The sequence below is a fragment of the Eleginops maclovinus genome, chromosome 5, assembly GCF_036324505.1.
Source record: "Eleginops maclovinus isolate JMC-PN-2008 ecotype Puerto Natales chromosome 5, JC_Emac_rtc_rv5, whole genome shotgun sequence".
NCBI classification, from domain to species: domain Eukaryota; kingdom Metazoa; phylum Chordata; class Actinopteri; order Perciformes; family Eleginopidae; genus Eleginops; species Eleginops maclovinus.
The window spans coordinates 451,734-471,513 of record NC_086353.1 but is presented as its reverse complement, the minus strand read 5'-3'; the positions used below and the strand labels follow the sequence as shown (position 1 = coordinate 471,513).

At 41.8% G+C, this 19,780-nt stretch overlaps 1 protein-coding gene across 1 annotated transcript in view; it reads left to right on the top strand.

Annotated features, from left to right (window-relative positions):
* The window catches only part of mfng (MFNG O-fucosylpeptide 3-beta-N-acetylglucosaminyltransferase), a 25,097-nt gene extending 5,317 nt beyond the window's left edge, over positions 1 to 19,780 (top strand). Inside the window, exons 2-8 of the mRNA XM_063882968.1 lie at positions 3,918 to 3,963; positions 4,369 to 4,471; positions 8,519 to 8,672; positions 12,202 to 12,287; positions 14,177 to 14,342; positions 15,716 to 15,801; positions 18,851 to 19,780. Of these exons, the coding sequence (XP_063739038.1) occupies positions 3,918 to 3,963; positions 4,369 to 4,471; positions 8,519 to 8,672; positions 12,202 to 12,287; positions 14,177 to 14,342; positions 15,716 to 15,801; positions 18,851 to 18,902 (693 nt within the window). The 3' untranslated portion in view covers positions 18,903 to 19,780. The remainder of the gene's footprint in view (positions 1 to 3,917; positions 3,964 to 4,368; positions 4,472 to 8,518; positions 8,673 to 12,201; positions 12,288 to 14,176; positions 14,343 to 15,715; positions 15,802 to 18,850) is intronic.

Genomic DNA, 19,780 nt, shown 5'->3' with positions numbered 1-19,780 from the left:
TTGATGTCTCTGGTCGACCACATGCACATTTAACACGTCATGCACAACCTGGCAAAGGGCTGGAAAGATAGCCTACTACTAATCACAATGCATCTCAATTATTCCTCAGTGAACGAACAAAAGCGTGCAGCCGGCATGTTGTGGTTTTAGAGGAAGCTACATGCTGTTTCTATTTCAACACAGAGCTGGCTAGCTGTTTACCCTGTCTTATTATGCCAAGCAAGGGTAAATGTCTCCAGCTCCACATTAAACATATAGATGCAGAGAGGTAGCAATTTCCTCATCTATATCTTGTGGAGCAAGTGAGTAGGCATATTTCCCATTCCCTTAATACTCCTTTAACGCTTTAGCCAGACACTTCAATATATGATATGTTGTAAAAATGAACAGACATTAAACCTGTGCAAATAAAGTCTTTGGACTCTTGGGTTATTGGCTTTAATCCGCAAGCAACCCGATAAATCTGCATGAAATAATTAACAGATTTCCCACTCTTTGCTCAATTACTTTCATCCAAGATTGCTGAGAAAAATGTGATGCCAGATAATAAATCCTGACACCGCCAAAGAATCTCTGAAGCACTGATCAGAAACCATATCAAGACATACTGCAGTCTGTGCCACCAGGCTGTACACATCTAACTTAATGGCCCTTTAACGGCGTCAACACGTTGATTCAAGTCTGCCAGACCTCAGGAACATTTGCTCTCAAACTCTGTTGACGAGACGCGCCATGCCGACGGTCGGCCATTTTTGTTCCTCGCCGTGGGAAGACTGATTTCCGTTTAGGTAGTTTAGCTTCTTTGACAGAGATAGTGGAGGGGAAGTTTCAAACTCCTCCTCTTGGGATGGACAAAGGTAGAAATAGAAGGAACTTGGGTCGATCGATATCCTGCCCATAACAACAAGTGCACGTTACTGATGCATTATGGTTGAGACCATTTCTGCTTCTGCTAGGGGGGTGCAAGGAATAGTCCAAGTAGCTGGGGGAGTTTTATACAGCCTTTCAAGAGCATACCAAGGAGATAAGCCAAAGATGCAGTATAGTTGTTTAAGCACACAAACAGCTTTGCACATTTTAATTTAATTTAATTAATTTAATTTGCTTTTTAGTCATTAGAAAAGTTGGGTCACCGCGCAAAAATCCATCCTTTCTATGAGATGTGGTTGAAATCCCCGGAAATAACAGAAAGAGGATTGTTACTTCTTTGTCTAATTAATCCTAGATGTAGATATAGCTTTGATTCATTTTTGTTTTTGAATTGTTGACGTACTGGAGCATGTAGGGCATATGACCGTACATGTGTAAAGAACACTTGAAACAGTGAGCAGAGGCTTTCATACCTCAACTCAGAAGCAGTCTTTTGGGGCCTAGAGGCATCACATACTCCTAGATAACGATAATTCCACAAAAATTGGCTTTAAACCCCGGCACTCTTCCTGGCGCTGATCTACATTGGCGAAGGACGCTTGGGGATTGAATAGCTTGTTTAGCTGACCTAAACATGATCAACACCCGAGGCATTTTCCAAACACACCGGCAGACCAGCCGGATCAGACACCAGGTTGCGGGATAACCCAGCTAGCACCTGAGGCTTTCCCACTGTAGAGCAATGATGTAGGGAAATATAACCAGGATGAAAAAGCCTGAGGCTAAGCCAGCAACGGGAGATAAAACACTGCTGTGTGATCACATCTCGAAAGACTCTGTCCTGACATCCCAGATAGAGCTGTTGTGCAGGACAGAGAGGATTACATGGACTTTACTGTACTGTGGTTGTGACTCTCCAACGTCTGCAAAGACCACGTTGGTGTTTTAGGATCTGTTTTCTCTGCTGTTTCTTACATCTGTGATTTTGAGTCTTTTAGAGTATTGTAGTACTACTTGGTACAAGTGTTTGTCCATCGCTTTAAAGTCAAAACTGCTCCACAAATTGAAAATCTGCTCGAAAATTGTAGGCCAACCTTTTGGGAAATATATACCCTTAACAACATATTAGCATTGTCTCTGACCCTAGCCATGTCCTTAACAGCGTATATGAATTGTTAGCATCAAATCAGAGGTACAGAGTCCGTGATTTAGACTGAAGCACTCTTGTGTGGACCAGTCAGTCCTAAAAGTTTAATTCCAGGTCAAATAAAAAGGTCTCTTCAGTGATTGTTATGCTATGTTTAAGGTTCTTCTCCTTGTTTTTTGTCTTGCAAATGGAGTATGCAATATTTATTTGCCAAATAAAAACCAAATCTAGCGAAGAAAGTATCAAGAATATCTCATGGTAATCATTTATCCTTAATTCTTGATAAAGCTCAAGTCACCTTGTGCCCAGAGTGTAAAGAAGTCCTGACAATGAGAGTGTGAAAAGGTAACATGCATACTCCAACTCTTACACTGAGACATATAACCAAATATGTCAAGGTCTTAAGCTTAAAGTCTCACAAAGGTTGTAAAACAAGAAGTCATGTACACATCTGTATGAAACAGAAGCTCTATCGCCCCCTACTGGACAGATACAGAACGATTTCCAGCCACAATTTAATTTCTCCTCTCCCACTGTTAACTTTCTCAACTGTTGGACCTCTAAAAGTTTCTGAAATCAGAAGTCCTTCTAGAGTTTATTAAACCTACAGACCGCTCGCTTTTTAAAGAGGTGTTCCTGGATGATATTTCTCTAACCTGACCTGGTAATCCAGGGATTTCATTCAACAACCGGAGCTGCCTGACAAGCAGTCTGGAAGGCTTCTCTCTCTCACTGCATGTGTCATATTCACACACACACACACACACACACACACACACACACACACACACACACACACACACACACACACACACACACACACACACACACACACACACACACACACACACACACACACACACACACACACACACACACACACACACACACACACTAGGCTGACAGAAGTCTTGCATTTCTTCAATACATGTGCACACAAATGTGACTGAAATGATCTAAATACCTCTCCTCCCTGCCCTCCGCCTCACTTCCTACAACTGGGAGAGTTTATTTCTCTGTGCTTACTCGGTTTTAAATTCAGTATTTCATTATCTTCTTTCCTTTTCAATGATTAGTCTCAGTAGAGGACGTGTAACACAGTTCAGCCTGAGGAGCTGTCTGTTCTCATCCCCTGGTTTCCTCTGACCATAAAGATCTGTTTGTTTTGTTTCTAAGAGATGAAACTAATCCAGGATTCAAACTGGTTGTAGACTTGTGAAATGTTGGTGAATTCTTAAGAAAGGATGGAGGAGCTTTTGTTTAGACCACAAGAGGTCAGTGGTGTACTACAGAAATGTATTTCGAGTGAGTGTGTGTATCTATCTATGGTGTGAGGGCTGTAAGGACACATTTAAGGTGTGTGTGTGTGTGTGTGTGTGTGTGTGTGTGTGTGTGTGTGTGTGTGTGTGTGTGTGTGTGTGTGTGTGTGTGTGTGTGTGTGAGACACTGGAGACTTATTTGACTCATATATCTGCCAAATACCTAATTGACTCTGCTATTTGGTGCTCCCAGGACAATATTTGATCACAAATGTGTATGTGAGTGTCTGTGGTTGTGTTGGTGTGTGTGAATATGAGTGTGTGTGTGTGTGTGTGTGTGTGTGTGTGTGTGTGTGTGTGTGTGTGTGTCAGTGTGCAGTAACTCTTGTTTATAGCTCAAGGTGGGAACCCTTTTCCCCCCAAATTTGCTCCATTCAAAAAGATATGGATCGTGTGTGTGTGTGTGTGTGTGTGTGTGTGTGTGTGTGTGTGTGTGTGTGTGTGTGTGTGTGTGTGTGTGTGTGTGTGTGTGTGTGTGCGTGTGTGCTCCCAGAAGGATCTGTTACAGATGTGCAAAAGAAGAGAAACTTGATGAAAGCTGGAGGGAATTTATGGATCTTTCTCTGTGTGTTTTGGTCTAGACGTTCATCTTCACAGACACGGAGGATGAGGACTTGCGTTCAGAAGGTAAGAATCAAATCCAAATTAAAACACATTCTCAATTTAAGGTTTGGATTCAGATCTAAATATAATATACACGTGTGTACTTTAAGCCTTGGGCGACTAGTCCTCTTGGTTAACATTCAAAGCTTTGCAGAGCTGCTTGCATTTCTTATTCGGTTCTGACTGTCCTTCCCTCTCTTACTCTCTCCTCTCTTTCCCATGTATTGTCTCCTGCTCTCCTCTTTGTCAGCAGATTGCATGAACTCTGCCATCATTATCTTTCCAAAAGATCACATTCAGATTATAATGAGCTCATTAATTACCTGGTTAGAAAAGGTACTATACAGAATAAGCATGAATACCTTGAGTAAAATCATTTGGATCACCTGAGCAATGCAAAGGAATGAGCTCTCATCCTTCCTCTCCCAGGTTACAACATGGTGGTGACAGACTGCCAGTCGGATCACAGCCAGCAGGCTCTGTCCTGCAAGATGTCTGCCGAGTACGACGGCTTCATGGCCTCAGGCAAGAGGTGAGACATCCCTGTCTATCAGCCGGCCCACACTGGATTTAAAGATCGGATTAAGATAACAAACTTTAATGATCACCGCGGGGAAATCAGCCAGCAGTTGGGGAGAGGAGGAATTAAAGAGGTAGGCCGCTAAAGCGAATACACACAGGTGAGGATTACCACAGTCAGATTTATTATAGCATGCAGAGGGATCATTCATACAGTATGTGCAATACAGAAGAATTATCGTAGATATTTTACAAACACATTAATTGCACCAAATCTAGAGATCCAGAGCTAGCTGAGCATTTAGCAGCTCAGGGGTGATATGCCTTTTTAGAAGTTAGTGGAGACTAAGAAGGAGAGTGAATTTTGGGTACCACTTCACAATAAGACTACCATTATAATGGTTTCATAAAGGGTTTATAATTAGGTTGTAAACACTTTATTAATCATTAAGATTCATTTATAAACCAGTTCAACATAGTTTTCATACATCAACACAGGCTCACTATTTGACAAGATGACTAAGCCTTATATTGGCTCCCTAGCTTACTCCCTCTTCATCAGCCAGCATCCTTGCTATCTGTTGTTCACTGAGTTGATTCTCCCCCATCCATCTTAATGTTTCTTGGCATCTCTTAAGCTAAGTATAAGGCTTAGCAGTACAGATAAATGTGGGCTCACTATTTGGCAAGCAACCCGTCTCAGTTGCCCTGTTTATGTCTTGTCTTATAAAAGCTTATTAAGGATTGATAAAGTGTCCACAACCTAATTAATAAATGAATTACAAGCTATTTGTAAACCATTTATAAGGGTAGTCTGATTGTAAAGTGGTACCGAAGTTTGTACCAGATTGACAGAAACACAAATGCAAATGAATGCTAGTGTTTCTCTGTTCCTGATGGATGTGTAAGAAGGCACATGTTCATTAACAGATTGGACCAATTCAACTTAAGGGCTAATCAACTGAACCCCGAACAAGATGTTAAGAAATAACTCACAGGCACCACACTGCCCTAAAGTATTTGCTTCTTACTGTAAGTCTGTATTTTACTCTAGATTGAACTATAATTACACAATTATTCACTTGATGTTTCGAAGAAGACTTAAACCTAGCAATTGACACCATGAACTCATTAGTGAAATGTTTTCTAAGGCACTAAATCAAGTGAGATTTAGGGTCCTTTTCTCATAGACTTCTATCCAATCTGCCTTTTTTTTTTTCGCAACAGGTGGACGCACAACTGAACCCTGGACTAGATATTACACAGACATTCAAATGGGAGAACATTGTGATATTACCTGTCAATCACAGTAGCCCCGCCCTTAAGAATACCTTACATATTAGCATTTGTTTCACTTTTAATGGGATCATCATTTCCTAAATGACCATCCTGCTGTATTGACATACACTTTAACTTAACGACTGACTCCAAAAACTCATTAGGAAATGTTTGCTAAGCTAATAAATCAAGTGAGATGTCAGGTCATTTTCTAATAGACTTCTATACAATCTGCCTTTTTGTTGGAACAGGTGGATGCACAAGACCTTTTTATGTGAGCGAAATGTTAGAAGAAACTTTGATTAATGAAAGGGTAAAAAAAAAAACACTGTCATAAATGTTTAGGTTGTAAGACTAAAACATGGACACACACATATGGGATAATGCCGTGGTACTGAGCCTGTCAATCACAAAGTAGCCACGCCCTAAAGCATTTGCTCCTTTTTTTTGTGTATTTCACTCCAGATAAAACTACATTTTACAATAGCAACATCTCGCTGTATTGAAGAACATTTAAATCTAGCAATTGAGAACATAAGCCCATTGGGAACATGTGTACTGAGGTAATACATCAGGTTATAAGGTCCTTTTCTCATAGTTTTCTATACAACCAAACCTCTCGTTGTCGCCCCCTGCTGGACATCTAAGAGAATGCATGTTTACGGCACTTCATAATAGGCTTTAATTTTACTCCTAGAAGTTGTTGCTTGCTTGATGCAGGTTTCACTTAGCTCCTTTCCATGCAATCATGAGAGAAGCAGTACATTTAAAGTGTAATATCATTGTAGGGAATTATTTTCCTCACCTCACGACCTGACTTGAGGAAAATATAATGACCAATGTTTTGTTTTGTGGAAAACACAATGAGGCTCAGCAGCTTGTGTTTGGTGTGAGGCTTTGACTGATGTCTTGTCATTCAGATGGCAGAGATAGTGAAGTTTGGTGCCATGGCCCTCTTTGTTATTTGGACGAAATATGAAGTGAGGCTGTTTGGTTTGGAAGGAAGCCTTGTCGTGTTGTCGAGCATGCCAGAGGAAACAAGAGAGTTGTAGCAGAAGATCATTCATTTCTCATGATGCAATAAAAAATGTGTTTGGTTTGGAGTAAGGCCTTTACACGATGTCCACGTCATGAAGGGGGAAGAATGAATCAAATTTGTGGACAACAGGAAACCTAATTCTGTCTATCTGTGTTGTTTTGCTTTGATTTGACATGACTTCACGTCTCCACCGCTAAGCTAAAGGAGGCTAATGTTGGGCTATAAAGGAACTACAGCACGGTCACATGACTTCACGTCACCACCGCTAAGCTAAAGGAGGCTAATGTTGGGCTATAAAGGAACTACAGCACGGTCACATGACTTCACGTCTCCACCGCTAAGCTAAAGGAGGCTAATGTTGGGCTATAAAGGAACTACAGCACGGTCACATGACTTCAGGTCACCACCGCTAAGCTAAAGGTGGCTAATGTTGGGCTATAGAGGAATTACAGCACAGTCACATGACTTCACGTCTCCACCGCTAAGCTAAAGGTGGCTAATGTTGGGCTATAGAGGAACTACAGCGTGGTTACATGACTTCACGTCTCCACCGCTAAGCTAAAGGTGGCTAATGTTGGGCTATAGAGGAACTACAGCGTGGTTACATGACTTCACGTCTCCACCGCTAAGCTAAAGGCGGCTAATGTTGGGCTATAGAGGAACTACAGCACGGTTACATGACTTCACGTCTCCACCGCTAAGCTAAAGGAGGCTAATGTTGGGCTATAAAGGAACTACAGCACGGTCACATGACTTCACGTCTCCACCGCTAAGCTAAAGGCGGCTAATGTTGGGCGTGATGACGTTTAGTTGTTTCATTTAGACACTTGTTAGCAACCTCTGTTTATAAGTCCGCCAGTCGGGTATTTACTGACGGATTTTATATTGTAGAACAACAACCAAAGACACCTCAAAATAAACCATTGACTTCCAGACGAGGGAACAGTTTTAGGACTCTTCACTGCTTTTTAAACATACTTTTTTTGATTCACATCTTACCATTCTTAAATCTACCAAAGGGTCACAATCTCCCTTCAAACAACCATTTTTCATTATGTGACTTACTGTAAGTTCCCTACTTTGGGTGATGACACCTCAACAAGTTGTGTTATTAAAAGAAAGCAGTGGGGGCCGGGCAATTCTTACTTTGTGATGTTTGAAGGCTAAACAACAAGACATCCTGGGGCCTTAAGGCTGGTGAACAAACCAAATTCAGAAAATCGACTTCCCAATTTGGCCTTGGTGAAGGTCTGCTCTCTAAGTGCCATTATAGTTCAATTATGTTTGAGTCTAGTTGTTTTAGAATACATTCCACACAGGAAAGAAAACAAGATGTTTTGGAATAATTGCACAGCTCTAGTAACAAGTCATGTTGGAGTTTGGTTGAATCCAGGCAACATTTCTTTTGATAGATTTGAGGAAATATTTCTGTTGGTAGACTTTCATTTCTTCCTGTGAGCATACGGTAATTCAGTTTAGCATAATGCATGCATTCATATTAAAAAACCCAACTCAGGCAAAGAAAAACTGAATTTGATATCCCCCAAAATATGTTCCACTTGATGATCTCCTGTAGCAAATGTGCAGGTCGTAGTCGAGTTGTAATTGGATTTCTTCTGTGCAAGAATGAAACCAACAGGGATTTAAAAGTGTGTCGGAATCTTCTGATCCGACATCGACATCAGGAATAAAGAAGAGCACAGAAACCCACCTTTAAAGCATCTTCCCTCTGTTCTTCTTCAGGTGGTTTTGTCACGTGGATGATGATAACTACTTGAACCCGGAGGCCCTCCTCTCTCTGCTGTCGGCCTTCGCCCAGGACGGAGACATCTACGTGGGCAAGCCGAGCCTGGACAAGCCCATCACTGCTCACGAACTGCTGGAAGGAAATGCAACGGTACGATACCAACGGGTTTATCTAATGTCACATTCAGGGGGTCAGTGCTATGCTTTGAAGGACTTCAACATGTCAATTTGAGCCAGGAAGGTGGTGGTAAAGATGAGGAAACTAGGAATGACGTTTTTGGTCATAGCACCATCACCAAGACTTACAAATCCTGTCATAACTGACTTAAAACACCTTCCACTAGTCCCAAATGTTACGTAGTGATGTCACTTGGTCCTGGCGGTAAATGAGGAGGGGGTTTCAGGAGTGATTTTAGCCTTTGCAGACCATTTACATTACCTAAAACCTATATAACACACTACAGGAAAGGAAAAAATACCCAAAAAGCATCACAGGGCCTCTTCGAACTGTCCACTATATGAAGGGTTTTGCTTTGATTTGAGAGTCTATTTATTCCCAGTGTGCAGCATAAGGACAGAGTAAAGAAGACTACATGCATCAGAGGTCTGTCGAGGTGGGAGGGAAGAAATAAGTAAGCAGTAAAAGAAAGATTGAGTACGGTATTAGAGATGGAGGTAAAGCAGAGCAGCAGGAACACATAAATCCAAGGAGTGGTGTGAGAGAGAATAATGTATCTCAGAGGGGTCACCCTGCCTCACAGAGTTATCAACCCACATATATTAAATTCAGCGAGGGTTTCACAGTAGTTTTAGTGTGCTGTGGGGCAAAGGATGTGTCTGAAGCATATCAAATCCTGAGGAACAAGCTCTGGGGAATCTGTGACTACACCTAACTGACAGGGATTTTAGCCTTTGCAGACCATTTACATACACACAAACCTGTATACCTATGAAAACAGGAAGGGGAGAAGCCGGAAAAGCAGAATAGGGCCATAGAAGTTCATAATAACTAAGAGTACTGCTTGAAAAAACTACAAAGAGGACATTTGTTCTTGTTCCTTTTTTTGTTTCTTCTCCCTTTGATGCTCTACCAGGACTAAGTTGAGGTCTCAGTGAGGTCATGTTAACCGCTGCCATTTCAAAATCCATACTCACACTATCACCCCTCCCGCAGATCTACAGTATGCACGTTCAGAAGGAGGTATGGGACACGTTTAGCTCGGTGGCTTTTTTGTCCACATGGGAAAGGTTTTTCAGACCCAAGTGGACCAATGAGTGATTAGTGTCCCGTTGGAGATATTGATTGGCTGTAAAACACACACGCACGCACGCACGCACGCACGCACCACGCACGCACGCACACACACACACATACACACACACAAGCACACAAATAAGGAAGGCTCCCTGTGGATAAGAAGGTTGTCCTACTGCAGGAGGTTGGTAGTTTGTTTTACACATGCAGCTATTCCACTGTGTGTATGTGTGTGTGTGTGTGTGTGTGTGTGTGTGTGTGTGTGTGTGTGTGTGTGTGTGTGTGTGTGTGTGTGTGTGTGTGTCACTGAGTTCACATGCTTCTGAGTAGAAGTACGGGGCTGCTATTGAGTTAGAGTACTCTCTGAATAACACGTCGCTTGCTTTCTTTGGTTTTCCCTCCGCCCTTTTCAATCTTCCTCCATTCGTCGCAGTGACTCTCTCCACCTCCCTTATGCCACATTATCCGCTCTGATTGCACCAATTACACCGAAAAATACATCTTAATTTATCTTAGCTCGCTAACTCTCCCCATCTCTCCTCCCTTACCCCTTCTTCTTCTGTTCCCACCGCTCACGTAATTCCCACCCTTCAACAAAAGCGAATGTCAGGCTGACTCTCAGTATCCTCTTCTTCTCTCCCTACATCCCACAGACTATGCTTTCTCCATTTCCTGTCACTATTGTGCGGCTGAAAGGTGGATGAGTACAGTGGTCGACAGGTGCAAACGCGCTACAACGACCTAAAACATTTCCATTAACATGTTGCGGCTTCAGACTCAGCGTCTCTCTTTACTGTCCCCTGGTCTCCAGCTGTGTGCGACTCTGTTTAGTGTCCCCTGGTCTCCAACTGTGTGCGTCTCTCTTTAGTGTCCCCTGGTCTCCAGCTGTGTGCGTCTCTGTTTAGTGTCCCCTGGTCTCCAACTGTGTGCGTCTCTCTTATGTCCCCTGGTCTCCAGCTGTGTGCGTCTCTCTTTAGTGTCCCCTGGTCTCCAGCTGTGTGCGTCTCTGTTTAGTGTCCCCTGGTCTCCAGCTGTGTGCGTCTCTCTTTAGTGTCCCCTGGTGTCCAACTGTGTGCATCTCTCTTTAGTGTCCCCTGGTCTCCAGCTGTGTGCGTCTCTCGTTAGTGTCCCCTGGTCTCCAGCTGTGTGCGTCTCTCTTTAGTGTCCCCTGGTCTCCAGCTGTGTGCGTCTCTCTTTAGTGTCCCCTGGTCTCCAGCTGTGTGCGTCTCTCTTTAGTGTCCCCTGGTCTCCGTTGTGTTTGGAGCTTCTTGCAGCGTTTGGTTTGTGCAGCCTTTAGTAAACGCTGCTCATGTTTCCTCAAGCTGGTGAATGTTTTCTGGATGCTGCATGTGTTGAAGAGTTGCTGGAGATGTTTTGGCACATTAGTGTTTTTTTTATATCTGCATCGTTTCTTAAGCTGCAGCACGTTTCTCATAATGGAAATGTTTTGTTGTAGCGTGTTAGCACCTGTTAGCCGTGTTAGATGAGGACAGGAAGTAGGAAAAGAACGGAAAGGGTAGAAAAGGAATAACTTACCAATAAAGTAAGCATTCAAAGAGAAGGAACTACATAGGGAAAGGAAAGGGAGTAAAGGAAATTAAAGGATGGAACGGATTGTCCTTCGATATAATAAAGGATAAGACATAATGGAGGACGAATGGGAATGACATTGGTGCAACAATAGGACAGGAAATGGGAAAATAAAGAAAGGAAATGATCAGATGTTAGGAAAAAGAAAGCCGAAACAGTAAAGGAAAGGAATTGGTAGGGAATAAGCAAAAAGAAGGAACAAAGAAGGAGAAGTAATTGAACTACAGAGTGTAAAACAAAAGGGGAATGTTGGAACAGAATAAGGTGAAATGACGAGGGAAATTAAGGGAGCGTAACGAATGGAAAGGAAAGGAAACCCATTGTTACTAATTTGTTGTGTAATTACTGCCTGCCCCATAAACTCCGTCTGACTGCTGTGACTAACACACCCAAAGAGAGTTTACTGCTTTAAATAAAACACAAACAGCTGCTGGAGGAAAGGTGCAGATTCACTGATACATTCATATCAGGTGAAGAAAGAACAACAATCAATACAAGGCTGAAGGGAAGGAGACGAGGAAGCAGAACGCCTCAGATGTTTTGATCTATAACTGACATTTGTTTATTTGTCAGCGAAAGATTCCCATTACTACATACCGGTATATATTATGTATTTTCCATTTCAGGGATTTGTTTTTATTCCCGAGTGAAAATGGTGACTTGTTTCTGGATTGACGTGAGAAGTAACGAGACCTACAAAAAGATAAACAGACGCAAAAGTAAACGTAAAAAGCTCTAATGGCTCTCAGCCATTTCCGCTTCCGTCCTTCGTTGTTTCCTAAATATGCATATATGTATCTGTAAATATGTGTGTGTGCTTGTTTTGTGCCCTTAGAGAGAAGTGAGGTTCTGGTTCGCTACAGGAGGAGCCGGATTCTGTCTGAGTCGGAGGCTGGCGGAGAAGATGGCTCCATGGGCGAGGTAATAGAAGACATACTTTTATTAATCCCTTACAGGGAAATTGCTTTCTCTACTCTGTTGTGTTGACACACATTAAACACACAGAGGAAATACATGCACACACAACCACATGCAGAGGTGGCAGAGCAGAGAGGCAGCCAGGTACCCGGCGCCAAGGGAGCAGATAGAGGTTAGGTGCGTTGCTGAAGGGCACCTCGGCAGTGGCCTAGGAGGAGAACTGGCACCTCTCCAGCTACCAGCTCACTCCATATTTTTTTTTGGTCCGATCGGGACGTGAACCGGCGACCCTTTGGTCTCAAGACCAAGTCCCTACTGACTGAGCCACTGCCGCCAAATAACAATAACAGCCTGATGCTCCATATGTTGTCTTCATAAGGACCAAATGTCCAGACTACTCTTAAACAGAGACTCTATAGTAAAATATTAGAGGCCCTATTATGCTTTTTGGGGTTTCCCCCTCTCCTTTAGTGTGTTCTATAGGTTTTAGTGCATGTAAATGGTCTGCAAAGGCTAAAATCCCTGTGTTCTCTCCAGAGGAAGTTTCTCTCCCACACCCTGTCCTGCCTGAAACACCACTATTGGACTCCTTTGTTTACTCCCAGAACAAATTGACATCACTACGGAACACTCACGCTCCTATTGGCTAGCGCTCCAACAGATTGTACGTGATAGGTTAAGGGGCGGGACATCTCTAAGCCAGGCAGTGTGAGACAAAGAAGGAGCATTTTGAACATTACAGGATGGAAACATGTCACAGTAGAGGCCCAACATTTAAAATGAGCATATAAAGGCCCCTTTAAAGATGCAGGTTCCATAATTTCCCTCAAATAAGGTTTTATAAGAAATCTCTGATCCTTTTAAAGTGTTATACACGTAGTTCATTAAATGCACAATGAATGTAATCATCCTTTTCCAAAATGTATGAAAGCTTAAAATCAACCGCAAGAGACTTGTGTGAAACCGGTTATCCATCACAACGAACCCTTAATCTCCCTTATTTCTTATGTACATGTATTACTGTCAACAAGTTAAATGTCATGCAATACATAACCTTAAAGGCCTCCTGCAAGGTGCAAACTTTTAAAGTCCAAGTTTCCTGCAAACACTTGAACACACCACCGTTTTCCAAACACTTCTCTGGGTTTACGAGCAGCGTCACATTGACCAAACTGAATAAAGCTGACTAAAGGTCACGCTGATGAAACCCCAGTCTGAAGGAAGTTTCAGCTCTCTGCAAGTTTGTGTTTATTCTGCTTCCAAAGATCGGAGGAATAATGGCCGCCGCGGGCCTGAAGCAGGAGGAATCAATCTGAGGATGTACAATGTTCTTTGGAAAAGGTCAGCACTAAAGTACATGCAATAAATAGTTAGTGGGCCAAAACATGTTAATGTGCAACGTTATCCTTCTGGGCTGAAAGACGGGCAGTTTTATATTCTGGAAAACTTCTCCCATCTTGGATGTTGTTACGATACAAAATGCTGCATTTACAAACTCCTCTCCCGTTTTGGTTTTTAGACCCCCTCGATGTCGCCCATATTCACGAATGCATTTTTTCAATAAGAAATCTGCAACCAATCAGATGTCTCCTTTATGTGCAAGCAACCACGTGAGCGCGTCCCCAAGGGTTATACGCCTTAACAACATAGCATTACGTCCATCATTCTGAAATCTATTTCAGCGTGGCGTCCCAGATCTGAACTAACCTTACCGACGTTATCCCATCAAACAATCACAAATCTCCATTTTTAATCTGATAAATAATCAAAATGTATGTTTTTAAGACTGGAGAATTCAAGCCACCTCTAATATCCTAATAGTTGCTAAAAAAAAAGCACTCATTTGCAATATCTGTGCTCATTTTCTTGACATTTGTCCGTGTGTATTTCAGCGGCTCGCGGTTCGAGCAGACGTCGGCGACGATCCGTCTCCCTGACGACTGCACGGTGGGCTTCATCGTGGAGAAGAGGCTCGGCGTCTCCATGGTCCACTGTCCGTTATTCCACTCTCACCTGGAGAACCTGCTGCTCATCAGCCACAGGAGCATACCGCACCAGGTGAGTAACAGATCAGGCATCGACCTATAGGGAGAAATAAATCTCAACTCAAATGATGTTTTCAACTTTTGGTCACATTTTTTTTCTCATGTGGACTTTTACTAAAGAGCAAGACCTGAGTACTTCTACTTTACTCAAGAACAAGATCTGAGTACTTCTACTTTTACTAAAGTACAAAACCTGAGTACTTCTACTTTACTCAAGAACAAGATCTGAGTACTTCTACTTTACTCAAGAACAAGATCTGAGTACTTCTACTTTTACTCAAGAACAAGATCTGAGTACTTCTACTTTTACTCAAGTACAAAACCTGAGTACTTCTACTTTACTCAAGTACAAGACCTGAGTACTTCTACTTTACTCAAGAACAAGACCTGAGTACTTCTACTTTACTCAAGTACAAGATCTGAGTACTTCTACTTTACTCAAGTACAAGATCTGAGTACTCCTACTTTACTCAAGAACAAGATCTGAGTACTTCTACTTTTACTAAAGTACAAAACCTGAGTACTTCTACTTTACTCAAGAACAAGATCTGAGTACTTCTACTTTTACTCAAGAACAAGATCTGAGTACTTCTACTTTACTCAAGTACAAGATCTGAGTACTCCTACTTTACTCAAGAACAAGATCTGAGTACTTCTACTTTTACTAAAGTACAAAACCTGAGTACTTCTACTTTACTCAAGAACAAGATCTGAGTACTTCTACTTTTACTCAAGAACAAGATCTGAGTACTTCTACTTTACTCAAGTACAAGATCTGAGTACTTCTACTTTACTCAAGAACAAGATCTGAGTACTTCTACTTTTACTAAAGTACAAAACCTGAGTACTTCTACTTTACTCAAGAACAAGACCTGAGTACTTCTACTTTTACTCAAGTACAAAACCTGAGTACTTCTACTTTACTCAAGTACAAGACCTGAGTACTTCTACTTTACTCAAGAACAAGACCTGAGTACTTCTACTTTACTCAAGTACAAGATCTGAGTACTTCTACTTTACTCAAGTACAAGATCTGAGTACTTCTACTTTACTCAAGTACAAGATCTGAGTACTTCTACTTTACTCAAGTACAAGACCTGAGTACTTCTACTTTACTCAAGTACAAGACCTGAGTACTTCTACTTTACTCAAGTACAAGACCTGAGTACTTCTACTTTACTCAAGAACAAGATCTGAGTACTTCTACTTTTACTAAAGTACAAGACCTGAGTACTTCTACTTTACTCAAAAACAAGACCTGAGTACTTCTACCAACTCTGCTTGATACCATCTATTGTGTGTGTGTGTGTGTGTGTGTGTGTGTGTGTGTGTGTGTGTGTGTGTGTGTGTGTGTGTGTGTGTGTGTGTGTGTGTGTGTCTCCACAGGTGACACTGAGCTATGGGATGTTTGAGAACAAGATGAACAGCATCGAGGTGAAGGGAAGCTTCTCTAAAGAGGAAGACCCCTCCAGGTTTGTCGGTCACTCCTTGAATCTATCGTCTGTTCTGCTGGATGATACTTTACTAAATGAACACCATGCTGTGCTGAAGGAGACCTGAAACGAGAAATCAAAACAATATCCTCGTAGAGATAAGGTCAGAAATGCAGAATGTATTATAGTCTCTAAAAAGTTCCAGGATCCAAACAATCATTTATTCTTTCTTCCACAACTTATTTTGCTCCCATTTTAATTTAGAAACTTTGTCCGAGTTTCTTAAGATTTAAGAGAAACTGTTAACAGAGAAACGGTCTCCTTGCCGGGGGGTAGAAAGCATAAAGCAGCCTAAATATTCCAGTGTTACGATATTACTGTCTGACGTATTCGTTAGACGCTTCTGCCAGGCTATTTATAGCTGCCTCTCTCCTTTGGTGGATCATCTGTATCACCGGCTGCTGAGAGGACGGCACAAAGTCACAGTAACTTATTGTCCCCAGAACCCCCACTTCACATGCATTATATATGGACTGGGAATTAATTGCAGAACTATTTCTTACTTTTACTTAAGAGGCCCTATTATGCGATGCCTCCAGACGGAGTTTCTCTCCCACAACTCTCGCTCTTATTCTGGCTAGTGCTCCAAGACGTTATACGTGATAGAGCCGGCCAGCTAACCAATCAGAGCAGACTGGGCTCTGGTTTCAGACAGAGGGTGAAAAGAGGTGCTGCAGCACAGACAGTATGAGAAACATAAAGAGCAGGAGAGGACTCTTTAAAGTAGAGACACTACATACTGATATACACCTGAACATCAGCAGGAGAGGACTCTTTAAAGTAGAGACACTACATACTGATATACACCTGAACATCAGCAGGAGAGGACTCTTTAAAGTAGAGACACTACATACTGATATACACCTGAACATCAGCAGGAGAGGACTCTTTAAAGTAGAGACTCTACATACTGATATACACCTGAACATCAGCAGGAGAGGACTCTTTAAAGTAGAGACACTACATACTGATATACACCTGAACATCAGCAGGAGAGGACTCTTTAAAGTAGAGACTCTACATACTGATATACACCTGAACATCAGCAGGAGAGGACTCTTTAAAGTAGAGACTCTACATACTGATACATCAGCAGGAGAGGACTCTTTAAAGTAGAGACTCTACATACTGATATACACCTGAACATCAGCAGGAGAGGACTCTTTAAAGCAGAGACTCTAAATACTGATATACACCTGAACATCAGCAGGAGAGGACTCTTTAAAGTAGAGACACTACATACTGATATACACCTGAACATCAGCAGGAGAGGACTCTTTAAAGTAGAGACACTACATACTGATATACACCTGAACATCAGCAGGAGAGGACTCTTTAAAGTAGTAGACTCTACATACTGATATACACCTGAACATCAGCAGGAGAGGACTCTTTAAAGTAGAGACACTACATACTGATATACACCTGAACATCAGCAGGAGAGGACTCTTTAAAGTAGAGACTCTACATACTGATATACACCTGAACATCAGCAGGAGAGGACTCTTTAAAGTAGAGACTCTACATACTGATGTACACCTGAACATCAGCAGGAGAGGACTCTTTAAAGCAGAGACACTACATACTGATATACACCTGAACATCAGCAGGAGAGTACTCTTTAAAGTAGAGACACTACATACTGATATACACCTGAACATCAGCAGGAGAGGACTCTTTAAGTCTAATTTTGCCGGACTCCTGCCTACTTCAATCAGATTCCCCTCTCTATCATTTCCATTTTGCGGAATAAGAGAACTTACGTAATAAATCAGAAAATGTTGAAAAAACTTGAATATCTTGAAATACTTTTTTGTGTGCAAGAAAGTTGCCGTATATCTAAAAGCAAAAATGGAACAAAGTGCAACAGAAACAGATTTTACCACCAATAAACTCTGACGTACGTGAAGCATGAGGCTTCCACTGGACCTTCTGTTTCGCTGTAGAGACGGATTATAACGACAGATAAAAGACCTGCTCCTCATCGCCCCTCAGAGATCTGATGTTACTCTACCGATACAAACAGAAACATCATATCATTTGTATATAATAATATATACTATTATTGAGCCCTCTCCTTTTGCAGTTGGGAACAAGCATTCATTAGCATTTTTTGGGGCGGTCAATTATCTCCGAAATGTGTGTTACATTGGGATGGACAACCCACCTTTCTAGGCTCAATGCAGACGCTTATCTAAATAAAGCTCCTCTGTCGACAGACTTTATTTATTAGTAAGGTGATTTCCGGTTAAAAATATAGTTCTACTGGCGGCAGATGTGGCTCAGCGGGTCGATGGCCACCAATCGGAGAGTCGGTGCAATCCCTAAGCTAATGTCAAAGTGTCCTTGGCAAAAAAACAAACCCCAAATTGCTCCCAATGGCATTTCACAACAGTGTGCGAATGTCTCACCTGAGACTCAGTGGCACCTTGAACGTATAGCAGCCTCTGAACGAATGAATGTGTGTATGGAAAAGTGCTTTGAAGAGTCGCAAAGATAAGCCTTTACTGATCCCCGAAAAGAAATGCAGGTGGAATAAGATTCAAACACAGGATGGCACAGCCAAGAGTTAACGCAATAACATATCAACAATAGAATGTCCCTTTACATCCAGACAGATATGAGTCATTTTGCACATGAACATATATATAAAGGTCTTTGTGAGACTGAAGTAGGTTCATATGGTGCAAATCATATGGTGCTAAGACTGGAAAAGCCCTGTATAAATCCGTCCTTTTAGCACATGCAGTCCATACCTCCTACTACTACTTAAAAAACATCATCACAATGCCATTGATTCGATTCTGATCCGGTTCCTTTATAACATCTCTTCCCCCGCCAAAAAAAGAGGAAGACATCCATCATAAACTATTGCAAAAATCACATCTGGATTCATACACCCAGCCACCGTTTAAAAAACAAATAGACGCGACATACTTTAAGACATTAACATACAGGGCATAAAGCAGGACTGTACCAAGCCTCACTACAGATCCAGCCCACCTTTCATCCTTTCTGTCCTCTGCAGGTTTAAGACCGTCCACTGCAAGCTCTATCCTTTCACCAGCTGGTGTCCTTGAACTCATCAGAGAAAAACTCCCAACTTTCAAACGCACGGGGGAAATCATCGCTAATCCAGCTGGGAATCGTCGGGAAATTGAATTTGATGGAGCAACTTGAGATGCAGAATTGAAGACTCTTAGAAATGAGAGATGATCCTCGGACAGAACTCTGGTTTTTCTGAACATGCTTTTAAAAAGATCACATGGACACTTGTGGACTTACAAGAAAGGATCTTCACAATGGACTGATCCTCTGTGAGATACAAACACACAGGTTTATGGAGAAAATGGTCAGCAGAGTTTTACTGGATCTCCATTTTTATTGTTTGTTTAAATAAAAAATAAATTGTACATCTTTAGTAAACTGTACTCACATTTCTATGGTTAAAATTACATTTCGATATTCAGTTTGTTTCACTTTTCCTTAACGATCATCAACATTTTACATTTTGCGATGGTTTAAACTACACACAGACTGAAGCTACATCCCCTGAAGTGCCGTCAGGATGTGCATGGGTATATTTACTGAATTTATTTGAGCTTTTATTGAGTTTTTGTTGGCCTTGTCTTGTCTTTTTTGTGCTCCGATAAACAGTAAATGTATTAAATTCAGTGCAATTTCCTAAGCAACTAAAGCTACTAGCTGTCGTCGGCATTTTCTATCAGGAATTGCTTTAATTACAAGAGATGTGACTTAGCCCAGGTGTGTGTGTGTGTGTGTGTGTGTGTGTGTGTGTGTGTGTGTGAGTGTGTGTGTTCCTCCCACCCCTCCATCTGTCTCACTGTTTACTCAGTCATGTCCATATTGGCTGTGCTGTCTCCTTCAAGGCCGTTGCTGAAAGTAAAATTAACTTCCACTCTCATTTTTAACCTCGATTAAAGAGAACCACAAACTA